Consider the following 20,329-nt stretch of genomic DNA (forward strand, 5'->3'; position numbering starts at 1 on the left):
ATATATTGGAGATATATAGGACTGAGGTACAGGATTATGGAGCTTGCACTAGCCTTTAATATTTAAGCCTGAATCCACCCACACTAATAAACAGACTGGTAAACAGAAACATATATTTAATCAATTAATATTTAATGAAGCAACATAATATCCTGACATGATCTTGGAGGAAAATATGAAGTAATTGCCTTCTATAGACTATAATTAGAATGTATAACACATGATAGTAGAAATTATCAACAGAGCCTTCCAAGCTGCATTTTGATAAATGATTTGAAAAGGTTGGAGATTTACAGATTAAACCTGTAAGGGGACATATTTCCAAGAAATATACATAGTATATTGTAAACATTTTATTGTGACAGAGCCAAAAAAAGAAGTTTATAAATATTTTTAAAATAAAGAAGATCCTATCCCTCTTCTGATGGTGCGTGAATATAGTGTAGTGTCATCATTTTGGTTCATCGTGGCTGCTCTCATATGCTTACTTTTCCACAATTATGTAGGACATTTGTTGAACTTGGGTTTCCACAGATGCCCTCAACATACTTAGAAGGGAAATACTTTGGAATAGTTTATATGGCATGGGAATGTATTTATGAATGTAATCAGGTTGAGGATAAAATGAATTACAGTGGTACTTTGGGTTAAGAACTTAATTCGTTCTGGATGTCCGTTCTTAACCTGAAACTGTTCTTAACCTGAAGCACCGCTTTAGCTAATGGGGCTTCCCACTGCCACCGTGTCGCTGTGCGATTTCTGTTTTCATCCTGAAGCAAAGTTTTTAGCCGAAGGTACTATTTCTGGGTTACCGGAGTCTGTAACCTGAAGCGTTTGTAACCTGAAGTGTCTGTAACCCAAGGTACCACTGTACTTGTTGGTTTGTCCAGATAAGACTTGCCCTGATAAGATTTTTAATCTCCCATTGTTTATTGGTTCTCACATTGAGCCTCCCAGGATGATAATTTTAAACTTTTATTCTGTAGACTTCCTTAGACTTGATATATTCATATTGCATGGCTTCGGTGTAATGCCTTGCATTTTCCCTCTGTTACTCATTGTGAAGGCATTGGCCTATATACAATAAATTGAATTAAATATGCAACTGCATATACAGCATTGCAGACATTGTAGCTATGGCTAGGCATGTTCATTTCAAACAAAATTCCAGGAAGGCTTTCCAGCTTCTCCTCTCTAGTACAGGTTTTATCTACCTCCTTAAAGAGGTTTAGGAAACAGCTGGCTGCTTGTTTCCAGAAATCCAGAATAAAACCACATTCTTCTGCATGGGAAGGGTTCCTCATCTATATGAATTTCTGGAAACCTAACAGTTTATGTGAGAGAACTGTGAAAGTTATGGAAACATGAGGGTGTGGCTTATGACTGCAGAATATAAGTATGAAGCCAACTTGAAGTGTGATGCATCCATCTTCATTGAAGTTGCAAGGATTTCCTTAATATTTCCTTAATCAAGTCCAAGTGCCTTAATAGTCTAAGCTACAATTTTATCATATATGTTTCATTTGGTTTTCCTTATTAGTTGCTCCCTCTTATTCAGTTCAGGCCTCAGTACAATGATGTAGCATTTAGGGAAAAAGATGCAACCCAGTAAGCCAGCATTGGATGCTAAGATGGAGAAAATCTCCACAGCCACCATGTATTTTCCTTTGGTGCTCAAGTAGGTTGGAACAAAAGTCAGCCAAACACTGCAAAACACCAACATGCTGAAAGTGATAAATTTGGCCTCATTGAAACTGTCTGGCAACTTCCTGGCTAGGAAAGCCAAAATGAAGCTTACAATGGCTAAGGAACCCATGTAGCCTATGACACAGTAGAACATGATAGCTGAACCCTCATTACATTCCAGTAGCATTTCTCCTGTCTCTGAGTGCATGTCCATATCTGGGAATGGAGGGGAAGTACATAACCAAAGAGAACAAATGCCAGCTTGAAGAAAGGAGCCGGAGAGGACAATGGAATTTGCCATTCTCTTCCCCACCCATTTTCTGATTTTGGATCCTGGCTGGGTTGCCATGAATGCCAGAACAACGGTGATGGTTTTTGCCAAAGTGCTGGAAAGGGCAACAGAGAATATGATGCCAAAGGCTGTTTGTCGGAGAAGGCAGATGACCTTTCCAGGCTGTCCAATGAAGAGTAAGGAGCAGAGGAAGCAAAGAAGGAGAGCGATGAGAAGGATGTAGGTGAGGGTCCTGTTGTTAGCTTTGACTATGGGAGTGTCTCTGTGCTTCACGAAAATTCCAAGTATGAAAGTTGTGATAAAGGAGAAGGAAATGGCTAAGATAGCTAAGGTAATCCCTAATGTTTCTTTGTAAGAGAGGTAGCTTACAGCTTTGGGGATGCATTGAGTTTGGTCCATATTGGGATAGTGGTCTTCTGGACATTTGACACAGGCATCCATATCTGAAAATAGTAAAGAGCTCCTTTAAATACTTCTAGAAGTTGATCAACACCTATTTAAAAGGGCCATCAGTGAGAATAAATTCTGTTGCCTCTTTTGCAGTTCTTTGATGAACTCTAGGAGAAAGGGGTCCCTTAATATCAGCATCCTTGATGTTAATTTCATCTTAAGCAAATAATACCATATGAAACTTCTCAACCACCTATGCTTTGCTGAGAGAATAATGCTAATACCCACTAATCTGACAGTGTTAAAAACTTACAGGGATAATTTATGTAAATCACTTTAAAGGCTAAAGAAATAATTTTCATAGGAAAATTATCATTACTGTTGTTTTTCTTTGTATTAATAATTTGTTGCTAGTTTGGGAAGTGCTATTCTGAGAGGGTATGGTATGAAGGTACATTTCATAACCATCCTGTTAAAGTGACTGGTGACTGATTCAACTTTCTCACTGGATAGTAGACTGCTTGGAATCTCTTTGTACATTGCCTTGAGTTCTCTGCTGATAACAGAAGAGAGTCAGGATACAATGAGAAAGAAAGTGGATTGGAACAGGAATGTGCCAAACTCAGATTACAAAACAGCCCAGGGTGGCCAATGGCATTTTGCCACCTTCAGGGGGTGGGATGGGTGGAATGTTGCCTACTCTGGGTGGGGCTGCACTCCCTTTGATGGAATGGTTCATAGTTTGGAGGTACTTCTGGTTCCTTTGCTGTTTCTTTAGGCTCAGATAGGTTCAGTTTTTCAGAGTGCCTTCCATAACCTTTGGCTGGTGACCCAGCTGCACCTTTATCTGGACTGTGATTGTCTAACCATTTGTTTCGGAAAAAACATAGCATGGGAGGCACTTCTGCAGGCACTGTGTACTGTGTACTGTGAAAGTTAATATAAAAACACTAAGAGCTTCTGGGCAGCTGTGTGCTAATTGCTACATCATAAGCCTCTCTACTTTTCACAGTTTGGCCTCTGCTGGAGTTCTCCTGATCTATCCATACATTAAGATTGGCTGGACTTCTATTTTCAGTGATATGATTAGCTGGGACCCAGGAGATGGTCTCAGCAGTTATGGAACTGCCTGGTAAATGGGGTCCATTTTGCCTCCTATAATATTGATGGGCATTTGTATTACCACATTTCTCTGGTTATTTTATGGTACCATAGACTTGTATTTATTTATTTATTTTATTTTTACATTTATATGCACCCTTTCACCCAAGGAGCTGTAAAACCAACAATAAACTGTGAGGGGATGTCCCCCTGTCTCCCTGCAACAAATTTAAAATGAATTTTAAAATATTTTCTTACATTTATATCCCATTTTTATTCCACTGTGGAATGCAAGGTTGTATATATTGGGTCCCTGGTCTGTCTCCCATTCAGATACTGATCAGACCTAGAACTGCTTAGCTTCATCAAAGTAATGGCTATATGTGCCTTAAGGGTCAATGCATCCTTCCATATGATGTTTTTTATATTATATCTCCTACCTTTCTGCTTAGAGATCATCCCTTCTGCACATGGAGCACAATCATAGCAGCAAAATTTTTCTCCCTCCTTCTTTTTCCTGCTGTAGCCAGGTTGGCAGTTGTCATTGCACACAGAAATAGGCAACATCTGTACATAATAATAACATGATTAGAAATAAGATATTTTTACTCTTCTGTCGTTCACTTCCCATCTGATTTGAATCATGGGAGGGTTAGAGTGAGGAAAACTTTCTTCTGATGCTTTTTCACCAGCTTCTATCTGTTGTGAATCAGAAGTCTGCAGTAGAGACACTTCTCTGTTGAATTTCTCATAATGTCAGCAGTGTTGCATCAACTGCACATGATTAAGAATGCTGTAGGGGTAGAGAAGGATCCTTACTGCTAGCAATGAGAACCGAGAACGTAAGCAGAGCTAACAGGCTCATTCCCACATTTTTCATCACGGAATCATAAATGCATTAGGGGATTAAAAACCTAAGAACGAGTAGAGAATTGCTGATCTCCATATTGCGGGCGGTTGACCTTGACATTATTTATGCCATTTGTAATCACAATGAAGCTGAGCTGTTTGTAAGGCAACCTGAGATCTTTGTAACTGCCTGCAACAAATAGGAGTCAAGCTTTATGAACAACAGGATCCTCTTCCATCTTGAAATGAAATTGGGAAGTAGAGGATTGCTGGATTCCTTGGGTGACACATCCTTACCATTCTTCTTCTTCTTGCCCTTCTTTTTCCAAAAAAATTATCCTAATACAGTATTCAACATTTATTTCACATATATGTACATTATATACAGTTCTGGATTGATATTTTCCCCATTTACATACTTGTGTTCACTGCTCTATAATTTTTTAAAGTTAGCTAACCTATCTTACCTGGTTAAAACTTGGATGCCATAGAATTTGATCATCATTAATTATTAACTCTTCTCCTAAAGGAGCCTGAGAATCCAGTCTTCCAACTTTAGCTCTAACCAGTGAGCCATTGGGAAAAATCAACCAGTTCGTTACATCAAAAGAAGCAACTAATTCTCCGTTGTCATCAAAGTGCACAGAATCTCCCACACTGTTATTGAACGCGATGTGCCTTAGAAAGGAATGCACCTTTTAAAGAAAATATGAGCAGAGATGTCACTAGGTCCTGAAATTTATTCATTGGAAACCGGTTGCCAAGCCTTTAGGTATGTGGCCCTGAAAGCGAAGCTATGGCTATGGCTCAAGCTCTGTTTCAGACCGGTGGGTTTGGCCCCCTTGATTCTGAGGGATAACTTTAAATCTCCATGGGAAGGGGAGATAGTGGAGGAAGTGCAGAAGTGTGGGTTGTCCTCCCTTTATATAGAGTCCATGACGTATAGCCACGCAAAGGCGGTGATCGCGCAAAGATTAAGGGATATTGCCAGACAGGAGGACATAGCCCGTGTGAAACCTGGGTTGTTTCTGGGGGAGCAGTTGTATCGGGCCACTCCAGCTCGCTACCTGGCGGATATCCACTACGTGGAATACCGCAGACTATTTACTGCGGCTAGGCTGAATGTTCTTGACTCGGCGGTCCTGAAGGGAAGATATGGAGGAGTCCCATATGACCAGAGATTATGCCACTGTGCATTGGGTGAGGTAGAATCCACAGAGCACATTTTATTGAGCTGTCCCTTCTACAACGATTTAAGACAGTATCTTATAACTCCATACTTACCCCAGCTCAGTTCCCGACAAAGAGGAAAGCAGACAGCATATCTGCTAAATAAGTCTTCTGGGAAAACAACCTTGTCAGTGGCTAAATTTCTTTTCCTGGCACTCAAGTGTCGGAAACGTATAACTGAATGCTTTGATGTGGGTTATCTGTGAGAGGTCTAGTACTGTGGCCCTACCTTACTTATGTACCTCCTATGATGTTATAGTTTATAATTATTGTGTAATGTTTTAATTCTGACTATCGGTCGAATAAAGAAATTGATTGATTGATTGAAATTTATTCAATGGACTTACAAATTTTTCAACAGTATGCCGTTCTCGTTAAATAATGCTACATTAGGACCATTATATAATACATCTGGTAGTGCTTATTCAAAACAAAATAAAAAGGCAGCCAAACAAAATGCTGCTAGAAATGAATTGTGCAAATTGACAACTCCTTTTACTCTGTACCAAAAGGTGAATTGTAGTTACCTGCCAAGATTGTACATTTGGAAATGCCAGGTTCCCTCCTTCTATAATCCTTCTACTCTTGGAGCTCCTTTTCATTATGGCATGCAAAGCATGTGCCACAATGTAGACAGCATTGTAGACATTGTAGCTGTGGCCAGTCATGTCCATTTCAAACAGAATTCCAGGAAGGCCCTCCAGCTTCTCGTCCCCAGTGCAAGCTTTGTTGTTTTCCTCCTCTTGCTGTCCTTTAGAGATTTTGAATGAGCAGTTGAAGGCCTGCTCCCAGAAGCACTGGATAAAACCATCACCTTTTGCCCACAACGGCCTTAACTTGTGAATGAAATTGTGGAAACCTAATAACCGACTTGAGTGAACTGTGAAGGATAAAGAACCATGAAAGGCTTGCATATCCCAATCTTTCTGTACAGAGTGTGATTCAAAATCCCAATGGGATGTAACAATCCATACTTTATTCAGAGGTGGCAGGGAGAATAATGGTGCAGAAAACAGCAGCATTCTCAAAACCTGAAAAGATGGAGGCTCCCCATAAATAAAGAATACACTGGGATTTCCCGTACTGGAGTTTCCCTCAAAGATTTTTGCATAGCTATCAAAATGCTTCAGAGCAAAGTCTACCATCTCATCCACATAATTCGATTTGGGTATTCTTATGACAGAGGCATAACAGAGACCATGAATGGAAAGCAATGGCATCATTGTCTGTAAAAATCTGTCTCCTCGATCATCATCTACAGCCCAAAGTCCAATCCATGTCCATCTGAAATGCTGAAGTAACCGCACAACACCCATGTGCTGGTAGGCTTCATTGGGGACCATCTGGTATATAAATGGGAATAAACTTTGGACACCTTGTAGTGGCAAAAATGATCCATATGTGAGCTGAAATGAAAAGTACAAGAAAGAATAGAATAGAATAGAATAGAATAGAATAGAATAGAATAGAATAGAATAGAATAGAATAGAATAGAATAGAATTTTAAACCATACACTTGTAGGTGCTCCTGTATGTCTCCTTGAAGACCCACTGTGAGGATCTCCCCAGTAATTGGTTTCACCATGACCTAACCTGAATCACTTGTCTCAGACAACATGTCTCTTCTTCTAAATATTTCATTTACTGCTGCATGCATGTCTGCCTTCTATGAGATTTAGAGCAGTTTCTCTGTAGCATTGGGGAGAAGTAGGGATGGAACAGAAATTATATTCCATTCGCGTTTAAGCAGGGACCTACATAATACTCATATTCAAAACAACCTGAGAACAAAAAGATACGGCTCCTTTGAAATTTTCCATTCTTTTATTTTAGCAATGAAAATCTCCAGCTGAGTGATATGTGCTAAAATGCATATGCAAAGGTATAGTGTGCATTAAAATGCCAAGAATAGTGAAAATAACATATAAAATGAATTATAGAAGAGAATACGTTTTGCAAAAGAGTTTACATCAGGGAACATTGCAACCAAGCATGTGTATTATGAGAAGTCCACAGAAAAATGCTCACAGGAAATTTATTGAAAGGGTTGTGGAATCAAAATAGTGTACAAGAGTTGTAAAAGCTCCATACACCCATGAAGAAAACTTACCTGTGGTGTCTTGAGGATTGCTGAAATGATGGCCATGTTGGCAGAAATTTCAGACATACACCCTCCAATGAGACCTATCAGATTGTTCTCGTTGTCACACTTGAAGTTGGGGACAAACCTATCTTGTGTTGACAGAAGGCTTAAGGTAGCTTTATAGGTCATCCTTGCAGTGTAGTAGCTATTGAGTATATGGAGTCCCAGAGTGATATTTGGTAAGATGTTGGGATTCTCATTGATCTCTTTAACAGCAAATGCAAAGGCCAGGATGTGCTGGTAGTTCTTAGGCACTGAACTGTAATCAGAGTTACAGTCTGTTTAATAAAATATGTGCTGCAGCTACAATAAGACAGCAATGGGGATTCAGTACAATGTGCTTGGTTTTTTATTTTTATCACATCACTGGGGTCATTGAGGAAAGCTTATTAATGGTCTGTGAACAACAATATAATGTAGAATGTAATAGATCTATCAACGATTTTCAACTGTTACTGGGAAACCACATATCTCACATCAAAAGTAAATAAATCACAGTATTTCTTGATAATGCATTCTCAGTAACTATGAACTGAACATATTGCAAAGTGAGAGAGGGAAGAAGTAAGGTCTTACATAGGTTCATCAGTCATGGTCTCTGCAGGCTGTTCCAGGAAAGAGAGGCTATCGTAAATAAAGAATATTTGAGAAACAATCCCACCGATGACAAGGTCCCCTGGCAGGTAAAATTCATGGGGAATAGGGAGAGGGTCATGAAATATGCTGCAATTCATAATTCCCCCCACACAAACAGTATGACACAGCAGTATGACAAGCAATGCCACTATCAGTACGGTCCTGTTGCCAAAACCTTCCCCCCAAATTGAGATACCCATTTTTCAATGTGCAGAATTATATGTTTACCATCTGCAACATCATATAAGGCAATGCAGAAATATGCAGCTGGGATCCCATACAAAGATCAAATCTGCAAGCTTGGAATTGTCAGCACCAGGAAGCTCAGATTATACTCTTCCTATAATGATTTACTGGTTGATCTGTTAGGTAACAATTTTGCCGTGCAATTTTGCCGTATCATTTCCCATTAGTATCCATATCCATATCCTGTGCTTTCTCATCAATTTATTCCCTAAAGCTGAGAAATATAAATTCCTTCCCTTTTATACAATACTACAGATCTTCACCTCTAGGCATCAATTACTTTAACTTGGATTGCAAAGGGGGGTGTTGTGTTGAGAATTCTTAGTCTGTCCCCTACCCCACAAAAAGGTAAATTAGGTCAAGGGTGTGTAGGTCAGTGGAACTGTTAATCAATACAAAGCTAACACCCAATTTCTTCACACTAAGAATTGGAAGATGAGTCGGAGGAACCAAAGAGTTTAGGGTTACTCCTAGTAAAATTTTTGCAATAAAATGGTGGCAGAACAAGCTCATGGAGCTCTTCTGACCCAATAAATGCATGAAAGAGCAATGCCTCTTCCTAGATCCAGTTTGCAGCATGAAGACTTTATAGCTTTTTGTGGATATTCGTTGTTATTCCTGTTTCTGGGCTCCAGACATCAATTAAGTCAGAGGATGGAAACCAGTAATTTTGACAATGACAGGGATGGCAAAAATTTCCCCAGTGAGGTAGACTTTGTCATTACATCAAGCATGACAAAAGTACTACAAATCTCTCCACCCCGAGAAAGTATTGTAATTCCTGAATTATACCATTCATCCTTCATGTTATTACTGGGCAACTGCAGGTATTAAGGGCAACAGAAGTACTATTTAGGCAATATGGGTACTGTATGGTATTGTGGTTAATTCAAGCTTCGCCACTACCTTGGAATTGGATTGTTGTCAGCGGTAAAGGAGTGGACTGAAGTCCCAGATTTGTTTATTAACTGCAATAGACACGTGGATTCTGTGTAATTGAAGTGATCATGCAATTGAAACTACAATTCAACAAGTAGCCAACTTGCAACCCATATTATCCATATGGAATGATCAGAGACCGAGGTGACATTGAGAGCACAATGTGAATAAGGGATATATTGAAGATATATAGGACTGAGGTACAGGATTATGGATCTTGCACAAACCTTTAATGTTTAAAATTAAATCCACCCACAATAATACACAGACTGGTAAACAGAAACATGTATTTAATCAATTAATATTTAATGAAGGAACATAATATCCTGATATGATTTTGGAGGAGAATATGAAATAATTGCCTTCTATGGACTATAATTAGAATGCATAACACATGATAGAAGAAATTATCAACAGAGCCTTCCATGATGGATTTGGAGAAATGATTTGACAAGGTTGGAGATTTACAGATTAAACCTGTTAGGGGACATATTTCCAAGAAATATACATAGTATACTGTAAACCTTTTATTGTGACAGAGCCCAAAAAGAAGTTTCAAAACATGTGTTGAGTGATTATAATGGAATAGTGGGAAATACTGAATTATTGCTCTTTCCTTTCTTCTTATTTGGTGCTCCCTGTTATGCTCATCCCATGTAGAGGAGAACTGCTGAATGTGGAGATCAGAATACATACAACAATTCTTAAAATAAAGTGCTATCCCGCTTCTGATGGTGCATGAGTTTCTTCCATCAGAGAATATTAACTGCAAATCCCAATTTCACTTGTCAAAACAGATTCCAGCAATACTATCAATAGCCAAAGTTAGGTTTTGTTTTCCCAGTTGAAAACATGTAATGTTGATATTACATGTTGTGATATGAGGACACGGGTGGTGCTGTGGTCTAAACCACAGAGCCTAGCGCTTGCCAATCGGAAGGTCGGCAGTTCGAATATCCACGACGTTGTTCGGTCCCAGCTCATGCCCACCTAGGAGTTCAAAAGCACGTCAAAGTGCAAGTTGATAAATGGGTACCGCTCCGGCAGGAAGGTAAACAACGTTTTCCGTGTGCTGCTCTGGTTTGCCAGAAGCGGCTCAGTCATGCTGGTCACATGACCCAGAAGCTGTCTGTAGACAAATGCCGGCTCCCACAGTCTATAGAGTTAGAGGAGCACACAACCCCAGAGTCGTCCACAACTGGACCTAACGGTCAGGGGTACCTTTACCTTTACCGTTGATATACAGTATGTAAATCAGATCAAAATAGGGGTTTGACCTGAGTTAATGTATGTCCAGTACAACTGTATTCACAAGAAAGGTGCATTTGAGCAATGACTTCTATCTTTTATAGCACTAACACTAATAATCTCAGTTTCAAGTAGGTAGTCATGTTGGTCTGCCCTAGTCAAAATAAATTTAAACAATTCTTTAAAAAAATAGTTTAAAAGACTCTTCTTAAAAACATAAAAACTCCTTTAAAAGAATCAAGTCTTCAAAAAAAGGCATATGGTCTAAGAAAGTCTTTAAAAGAATCCTTCTAAAAGATTTTTAAAATTATAAAGTAGCACCTTAGAGAACAACTGAGTTTTTTTAAGTATAAGCTTTTGTGTGCATGCACACTTCTTCAGAGTCTGTATCTCTAATAAGACTTGATTCTTTTAAAGGAGTTTTTAGGTTTTTAAGAAGAGTCTTTTTAACTATCTTTTTAAAGAATTGTTTTAATTTATTTTGACTAATAATCTTGTGGTATGGACTTCCAGTGAATTTTAAAGTGAGAATTATAAAGAAATGAATTTATATTCTCTCACTTTTTTCTGGCCATTATTTGCTCTCTGTTGTTCAGCTCAGGCCTGCACAAAATTATGTAGCATTTAGGGGAAAAGATGCAACCCAGTAATCCAGCACTGGAGCATAAGATGGAGAAGATCTCCACAGCCACCGTGTATTTTCCTTTGGTGCTCAGGTAGGTTGGAATAAAGGATAACCACACACTGCAAAACACCAACATGCTGAAAGTGATGAACTTGGCCTCATTGAAGCTGTCAGGTAACTTCCTGGCAAGAAAAGCCACAATGAAGCTGATTATGGCCAGGGAACCCATATATACCAAGACACAGTAAAACATGGTCTCTGAACCCTTATTACATTCTAGTATGATTTTCCCATTCGATGAGTGCATGTCTGAATCTGGGAAGGGAGGGAAAGTACATAACCACAGAGTACAAATGCTAGCTTGAATGAAGGAGCAGAAGAGGACAATTGAATTTGCTAGTCTTTTCCCCACCCATTTTCTCATCCCAGATCCTGGTTTAGTTGCCATGAATGCCACAACTACAGTGATTGTTTTTGCCAATACACAGGAAAGAGCCACAGAGAAGACCATGCCAAAGACCATTTGGCGTAGAAGGCACATCTCTTTTCTTGGCTGTCCAATGTAGAGCAAAGCACAGAGGAAGCAAAGAAGAAGGGAGATAAGGAGGATATAAGTGAGGATCTGGTTGTTGGCCTTGACTATGGGTGTATCCTTGTGCTTCATGAAACTTCCAAGCACTAGAATTGTGGTAAAAGAAAAAGAAATTGCCAAGATAGTCAAGATAATCCCTAAATTTTCTTTGTAAGAAAGGTAGCTTAAAACTTTGGGAATACATTGACTTTGATCCTTGCTGGCATACTGGTCTTCTGGACATTTCATACAAGCATCCATATCTGATGAGAAAACGAAAAGCTGGTTATTTCTAGAAATTGACCAATGTTTATCTGAACAGTCAATTACAAGAGTCCCTTTTTTGTCTTCCTGAATTTCTTCTAACTACTCAAGGGAAATCTCTCCCGTTAGTGAGAGTAAACCTTTCTGTGTTCACGTATTCCAGTATGATGGTATTACATGGGTTGTAATACTTAAATGTCCCACCCCCGCTGTGTGATAGAAAGAGACATTGTACAGCAATTTAGTTTAAGATAAAGAGGACTGGGTCTGGTTGATCCTTGGAAGGTTTGCATGCTTAATGACAAGCTAAGTTATAGAAGAGAGACAGGTTTTGATGGGTAATTAATAAGTTGCTCCTTAAAAAAGGAATGTGGCCAGTTAGTAATTCATTAACTTAAATTCTTATTAAATCCATCTTTACCACTTGAAGCACAGGTGGTCTTAATTGAAAAGGTTAAAGAATGCCCCCTTTGTATTGTGAACTATAGCCATAAAATTATTAATAAAGAATTAATATGCTATGGTATCACAATTTCTTAATATCTCTGAACATTATGCCTCCAACCTTTATGAAGAGAGACTGTGCCTTCTGGACACAGAACACAATCATAGCAGCAAAATTTATCTATTTCCTTCTTTTTCCTGCTGTAGCCAGGATAGCAATAGTCATTACACAGAGAAATAGGCAGCACCTGCACAGAAACAAAAAAGAAAGCTAGGAATAAGAGATAAGTCTTCTTCAGTATCACGTGAAAGGGAGAAAAAAAAATAGAATCAAACACCGCTTGCTCATGAATGGTTCATTCAAATGCAAGCCCCCAGCAACCTATACAACCAGAGGGAACATTAATGAGTATGTCAAACAATAAACTTTCCCTTTTATATACTCAAGTATTTGTAGCTGTGTCACACCTGATTAAAGCTTGGATGCCAAACAATTCGATCATCATAAATGGTTAATTCTTTGCCCAGAGGAGCCTGTGGTTCCAGTCTTCCAACCTTGATTCGAACCACTGATCCATTGTGAAACATCAGCCAGTTTGTAACATCAAAGCCAGTAACTTGTTCAGCATTTTCATCAAAACGCACAGTGTCTCCAGCACTGTTATTGATTACGATACTCTTTAGAAACTGATGCACCTAGATTGAAAGAAAACATGAACAAAGGGAAAACTAGGTATTGTAAGTATTTAAGTGAGGATCACAAGCATCTCTCTTAGTCACCTAAAAACAAGCAAACATAGTGACTCAATATGCATTTGGCGTCATTTGGGTCCCTTTGACCCAAAACAGAGCAAAAAGAAAGCCAGACATATTTATTTATTTTTAATGGAATTGTATTCCTCAAAATTGGTGTGCCTTGGGAACAAAATCTACCCTGGTTTTGTTAAAAAAAGTTTTGAGTTGTAATTACCTGCCATGACTGTACATTCTGAAATGCCAGTCTGTCTCTTCTCAATCTTCTGTGTTTCAAGTTGGATTTATATATTGCATGCAAAGCATGTGCCACAGCATATACAGCATTGTAGACATTGTAGCTGTGGCCTGTTGCCTTCATTTCAAATAAAATTCCAGGAATGTCTTCCAATTTCTCCATCCCAGTACAGCCTTTCTTCTCCTCTTCCTCCTGCCCCTTAGATATTTTTAATGAACAGCTGAATGACTGTTCCCAGAAGTCCTGAATAAAACCATCTCTTTCGGTCCAGGAAGGCCTTATAATCTGAATAAACTCATTAAATCCTATCAGCTGGTTTGAGTGAACAGTGAAGGTCATAGAGCCATGAAATGTTTGTATATCCCAGAGTTTCTGAAGAGAATGTGATGCAAAATCCCAGTGGGATGTAACAATCCAGACTTTACACAAAGGTGGCAGTGAAAAGAATGGTGCTGCCAACAGCAAAATTCTCAAAACCATAAAGGAAGGAGGTTCTCCATAAACAAACATTATATTGGCTTTTCCCGCAAAGACAATTTTATAGCTTTCCAGACGTTCAAAGCCCAGTTTTATCATCTCATCCACATAATTCCACTTTGGCATTTTTACTATGAAGTCATAGCATACACCATTCTGGGAAAAGATTGGCAGAATTGTCTGTAAAAACCTGTCTCCTCTGTCATCATCCACAGCCCAAAGCCCAATCCATGTCCACCTGAAATGCTGAAGTAACTGCACAACTCCCTTGTGCTGGTACATTTCATTTGGGACCATCTGGTACAAAAATGGAAAGAGCCTTTTGGCACCTTGTACTGGCAGAAATGATCCATAAGTGAGCTGTTCAGATGGAAAAGATAATGTTATGCCCCTGAATCAGAAAGTTGCAGGGAAGCTGTGGGCCATCAAAAACATTACAAGATAATTCATTATAATTGCAGAGAATCCAGTAGGCTGACATGTTCAACATCCTGCTTACAATCTTAGAATTGCAGAGTTTGGGTCCTATGGTCTGGGAGGAGAACACAAATTTGTTCAGTGGCCACACCTGACCACCCCCTTAAATAGGCTAGGGGTGGGCTGATTTCAGCCCCAAGCCCCAGCCTCTAATTGGCTGAGTTGGCACTGCCCACCCTTACCTGAGGGTCTGATGCAGCTAGGGGTGGGCAGCGCCAGCATCCCCTCCTCTGGCTACACCTGGAAGAGTGCATCTTCCCTGAACCACCACAGCTGTGCTATGGAGCAATGGCTGCACACCCGGAGTCCCAGGTGAGCAGATATCCAATGTGACCTTTCTGGATTTTTCTTTTAAATATATGGTGTGATGTGAAAGTGAGGGTGAATCTTTTATTTTGGCGTGCTTCCCTAGGGCCCAGGGGAGCAGGTTCAGATCTTAGAGGAACGAAACTAAACAACCACCAAACAATTATTGCAATATACCCCACAGCACTGCTTTCCTATGGAAGACTCACATTTGGAATACTAACTCATTAAAAGACTTGAAAGATAGCTGCACCATAAATCTTATTAAATGAAGGAGAGTTGGAAGAAAGCCCAGAGCCTGGAAGATAAAATGCTGAAATGAAAGACTGAGGCCACTGAGGGGACTGTACTGAAAGTTACTCAAATGACAACAACACAGAATAAACTGCCTCCTGCATGTTAATAGAAATACAGATTTGTTGGACATGACAGAGAGTCATACAGCGGGGACTGTGAAGATAAAACAATGGGTTAAGATCAGACTTATGAAACTGGGGGAAAACAAGAGAGAAGAATGAAGGAACAAATGAAAGAGACTTTCTCTCAACATCCAGAACATGGGAAGTCCTCCTGAAATTTATTTAATTTGGAATGTATAATTGGCCTTATTGTTTGTATTATGATGTGGCAAGATTTGATTTGATTCATTACCAATTGGAATGTTATTAATTGAAAATTAATAAAAAATATTTACAAAAAAGAGAGAACAAAGTAGCTTCTTGACGGTAAGATGAAATGGTTCTTGAAGATGGGATCCTCCATATTCCATCCCACTCATTGCCATTGATTTCTTTGCCTAATTCAGTCTAATTCAGTCTCCCATACTATGTGTAAACGCTTTGCATTTCCCATGTAATATTCCACAAATCAATGAAACCATACCTTTCATATCACAATGGGATTCAATACACCTTGATTCAAATACCTTAAAAGAATGAGATTCTTCCCCTCTTTCTTCAACATGTTTAGCAATGTATTAACAATATTGGAGAAGCTAGAGCCAATTAGGGTGCAGATCTTTTAGATTTTCCTCTAACCTTTCTTTGGTTATTGCTCTCTGTTTACATGGTAAATCTCAAATTCCATATAAACCTCTGTTTTCCCATTCTTTATATTGCCAGTATTTATATTATTGTCTAAAAGCAGGGAGTTAATGGAGATGTTTCAAGGGGCAAGATTTTCCCTTAATTTTTCCATGTCAACATCGTTTTTAAAAGTCAATTCCCTTTATCACTGAATCTGATAATTTTAAGAAGGAAAATCTTGACATGAAAGAGACAAGTTCAATATGGACCCAGGCATCTTCTGTTTCGTCCCTAACCAGTAGGATTAATGATTTGATTTGAAATGCTGTGCAGTAGTTTGAGATTTAGCATTCCCAGTCCTCCCTTAGACCCGTGCCTATATAGCATATACACTGTATGTCAGCAGCCTTGAAATGGACACAACATGTCACATGAGGTCTGAATAGCACAAATAAAATTCAGCTATTAGTTTTAGTACCTTGGAAACTATGGTTTCATTAATTCAGCCTGATATTTAGATTTTGTTCAAATGAAACCAGAGCCATAAGCAGGGAACGTTTTGTTATGGTGTCCAGTTTATGGTACTCTTTCCTGAGTAACATTTGCTTGCTGTCCCTTGCTCCTGCTAGCAAATCTTATAAGTAACTTTAAAACTTCGTTTTTATTTGTCCAGGCCTATTTAAATGATTGTTCATTGTCTTTTGCTGATGTTTTTAACTGTTGTAATATTATTGCTTCATGATTCTTATTAGACTTTCATACTGTTAGCTGCCCTAGGCTCCCAGCGGAGGATTAACAGTGTATAGAAAGTGATATAAAGAGATAAATAGCTAGATCAATCATTCTTAGACATCTTTCACACGTACAACAACTGTCATGTATACTACATCCTATAGAAATTTATACTTTGCATTTTGAGCTTTATACCTATCCTTAGAAATGTTAATAACCTTTCCACTTTTTATCAGATACAGATTGATACGGATTACTTCCAACCTTATACCTGAGTCAGTGATAACATTATTCAAAATTTCAATTCAGGCTCATAATAGAGCTTTTTCGGGGGGCGGGAGGGTACGGTTTGACCTCCTTCCACTTTGATGTTTAGTAAATGAATACTGTCTTCTAATAAGCTGTCTATCCACTAGATCAGAGGTTTTCAACCTTTTTGAGTCCATGGCTCCATTGGCCAGCTACATTCTCTAAGCTTCAGATTCCACTTATGCCACCCCTTGCCTGCAGAGCCAGCAGCCCCCCCCCCTTTTGAACACCCTCCTTTGTGGAGTGTTCCCTCAGCCTCTTTTCCTCCCCCCCCTCTCCTTTGGATTCCTCTGGGCAGCTGCTGCCACTGCTCCTGGTCTCTGAGTCACTCCCTAACCAAAGTAAAGTGCCTCCTCACACTGACTTATGGGGAGCCTTGGGAAGAAGATGCCACCCCACCTTAGTTGCCAGATGGAGACTGGACCAAGCTGAACATGAGGCAAAAAGCCACACAAGCCTTTGGGAGGCAGAGATGCCAGAGGGTATCATAGGGGGGAGGTACAGAGGTGAGTGTTGCCCACGGCACCCCTGACTATCGTTCAAGGCACTCCAGTGTGCCATGGCACACTGGTTGAAGACCACCGCACTAGATGATACTATCACTTAGCCATCATTTAATCTACTTGTTAACCAAAATATAGCCGGACACATTTTCAAAACTTTGTTGAAATCTAGATTGTGTGTCACAATTGTGAAATCTCCACACACTCATGCACACAGCTTACCTGTGGGATCTTGTGAATTGCTGAAATGATGGCCATATTAGCAGAGATTTCAGAGATGCACCCTCCAATGAGAGCTATCAGGTTGTTCTGAATGTGACACTTAAAGTTAGGGACAAACCTCTGTTGTGCAGAAAGCAGGCTGAGTGTGGCCTTATAGGTCATCCTTGCAGTGTAGTAGCTATTGAGGATGTGGAATCCCAGAGATATATTTGGTAAGATGTTGGGATTTTCATTGATCTCTTTGACAGCAAATGCTAAGGCCAGAACATGCTGGTAGTTCTTTGGTACTGAACTGGAAAAAAAAGTACAGCCTGGTTTATTAAAACAACATGAACAGCAAACCCAAATTATTCAGAATCATTGTTCCTATGAATGAAACATGATGGTATCCTATATACATGATAATATGAAATGAAAAATTTTAAAGACAAGAAAACAGGATATATTGGGGGAGGGGGAAGGCGGACAAATGATTGTAATAAATCATTTAAGTATTTTTCTGCAGTTATTCTGCAGTTGTGCTAAAAATACACAGGGTGCATTAATTGTAAAAGTACATAAAGAACAGTATTTCTTAGTGATATGTCCTCAGTAATTATGGTCACTGTATATTTTAGAATGAGAAAGGAAGAGAGAATAATGGCTTACACGGGTTCATTAATCAAGATCTGTGTAGGTGGTTTGATGAAATTGAGGCTATCATACAGGATGACAACTTGAGAAACAATCTCGCCGATGATAAGATCTCCTGGCTGGTAAAATTCATGAGGAATAGGGAGGGGATCATAATATATACTGCAATTAATGGAATGTTTATTGTATACAGTATGGCAAAGCAGTATGAGAAGCAACATCAGAAGAAGTATGATCCTATTGACAAAACTTCTCTTCCCCATGTATATTTCCATGGGGAAATATTTCCATGTATATTTCCATAACTCCAGCATTATTTCTGGCTATCAGTTTTTCTACTGCCTCTGTTGATTGGAGTTACTACACTGATTTTACTGTTTTATATGTTATCTGTATTAACTTTGCCTTTGTTTGCAAAGGTAAAAAAAATAGTATAACCTTGGGGCAATATCTACTAATTCATCCAAATGCTCATAAGACATATAAGGACAAAGCAGGGTCCATGTGTGTGTGTGTTAATAATCACTAATCAACAAGCTCCAAGTTTTCACAATGAGAATCTTGGATGCAGAAGATTAACTGGGCAAGTAGAAAGGTTGAGAATGAGGGATAGTCATTATTTAGATAAAAATTGTGGCAGAACTAACTGAATAAATGAGGAGGGGAAGTCACACACAGAAATGTCAGTGGTGTCTGTGCCTAAATAGTGTTCTCAACATCATTAAGATTTATATCTTTTATCATAAGCTGATCATTCATGGCTCTAACAGGCACCAGGTGTCCATTGTGTAAAAGAATGAAAATCAGTAATTTTCATAATGATAGGTATTAAAAAATGTTCTAGTGTGCTTTTGACTATTGGAGTTGCATCACACATGAAAAAACTGTTAAGAGTCAACACACACACACACACACACAAACACACATAATTCCTACAATTCTGAGGGATAATAGAAAGCTAGAGGCACATATCCCAGTAAGTCCAAGATACCTCTGCCAAGAATTAAAATTATGTTCGCTCACAAATCATTACACAATTCTTAGGAGATCCCTATTCCTCTGCCAGAGCTACAATTCCCAGGGTGGTTTAACAATCAATCCCTCTTCAGGGGTAACTCTGGGAATTGTAGAGAAAGTGGAGTATAGATTTATCCTCTACATTTATCATGAGCAACTTTATCCAATGATGCTCAAGTAGATTGGTGCAATGAATAACTGTTTCCAAAACCAAAACAAAAGCAAAATCCCATGTTGTCAGTTTGATAAATTTGGCTTCAATGAAATTGCAGGATAATCTTCTGGCTAGGAAAGCCACACTGAAGATGATAATGAAGAATAAGCCTTTGTTTGCCCAAATGTACCAAACTCCCATTTAGTAAGTGCATGTCCAATATTTTTTTCACCTATTTCCTGCTTCTTGATTTTTTTGTTATATCTTCACCCAGTCTAGTTTACCCCTGAGCACTGAAAAGACTTTTGGGGTTCACGTGGTGTGAATCCAAGCTCCATTATAGCATCAGTCCACATCACCCTAGGAAGCAAAGAAAGGGAAGTATCTGACAATAATGGCTTTGTTAAAAGTGGAACAGGCATGCTGGGCTTCTATCCTTCCTTTGTTTTTAATTTGGACCTGTATATAAAGTGCAGAAGAAGCTCCATCAGGAATCATTGGATCTTAACTACTAATCCCATGTTGGCTGGTGGGAAGAGGCAGAACTTTCACTATACTGGAAGTGTCTTTCCTTTCTTAACACAACAGAAAGAGAAATGCTGTTGCGATATATAAACTCTTGCAACATTCTTCCCATCAATGTTTTCAGTTAAATACATCTAAGAACAGAAAAAAGAAATGAAATTATATTCTTTCATTTTTTGTCTCTTTCCTCTTTGCTTCCAGTTGTTCAGCTCAGCCATCAACAAAATGATGCAGCATTTAGGGGAACAGATGCAATAATCCAGCTCTGGGGGAAAGTGGACACAAAACTCTTTT

The 20,329-nt window shown here is 39.0% G+C and overlaps 1 protein-coding gene and 1 pseudogene across 2 annotated transcripts in view; both read right to left on the reverse strand.

Annotated features, from left to right (window-relative positions):
- Nucleotides 1–20,329, reverse strand: part of LOC308571790 (vomeronasal type-2 receptor 26-like) — a 123,980-nt pseudogene that overhangs the window by 98,533 nt on the left and 5,118 nt on the right. The gene's annotated exons all lie outside the window — the stretch shown is intronic.
- Nucleotides 1,520–8,284, reverse strand: LOC308570688 (vomeronasal type-2 receptor 26-like; the record flags this gene model as incomplete). Its single annotated transcript, XM_081165602.1, has 5 exons — nucleotides 1,520–2,421; nucleotides 3,069–3,295; nucleotides 6,230–6,954; nucleotides 7,659–7,950; nucleotides 8,268–8,284. The coding sequence occupies 5 exons, from the start codon at nucleotides 8,282–8,284 to the stop codon at nucleotides 1,520–1,522; spliced, it is 2,163 nt and encodes a 720-aa protein (XP_081021728.1).

This window comes from Podarcis bocagei (assembly GCF_964188305.1).
Source record: "Podarcis bocagei genome assembly, chromosome: 13".
Taxonomy (NCBI): Eukaryota; Metazoa; Chordata; class Lepidosauria; order Squamata; family Lacertidae; genus Podarcis; species Podarcis bocagei.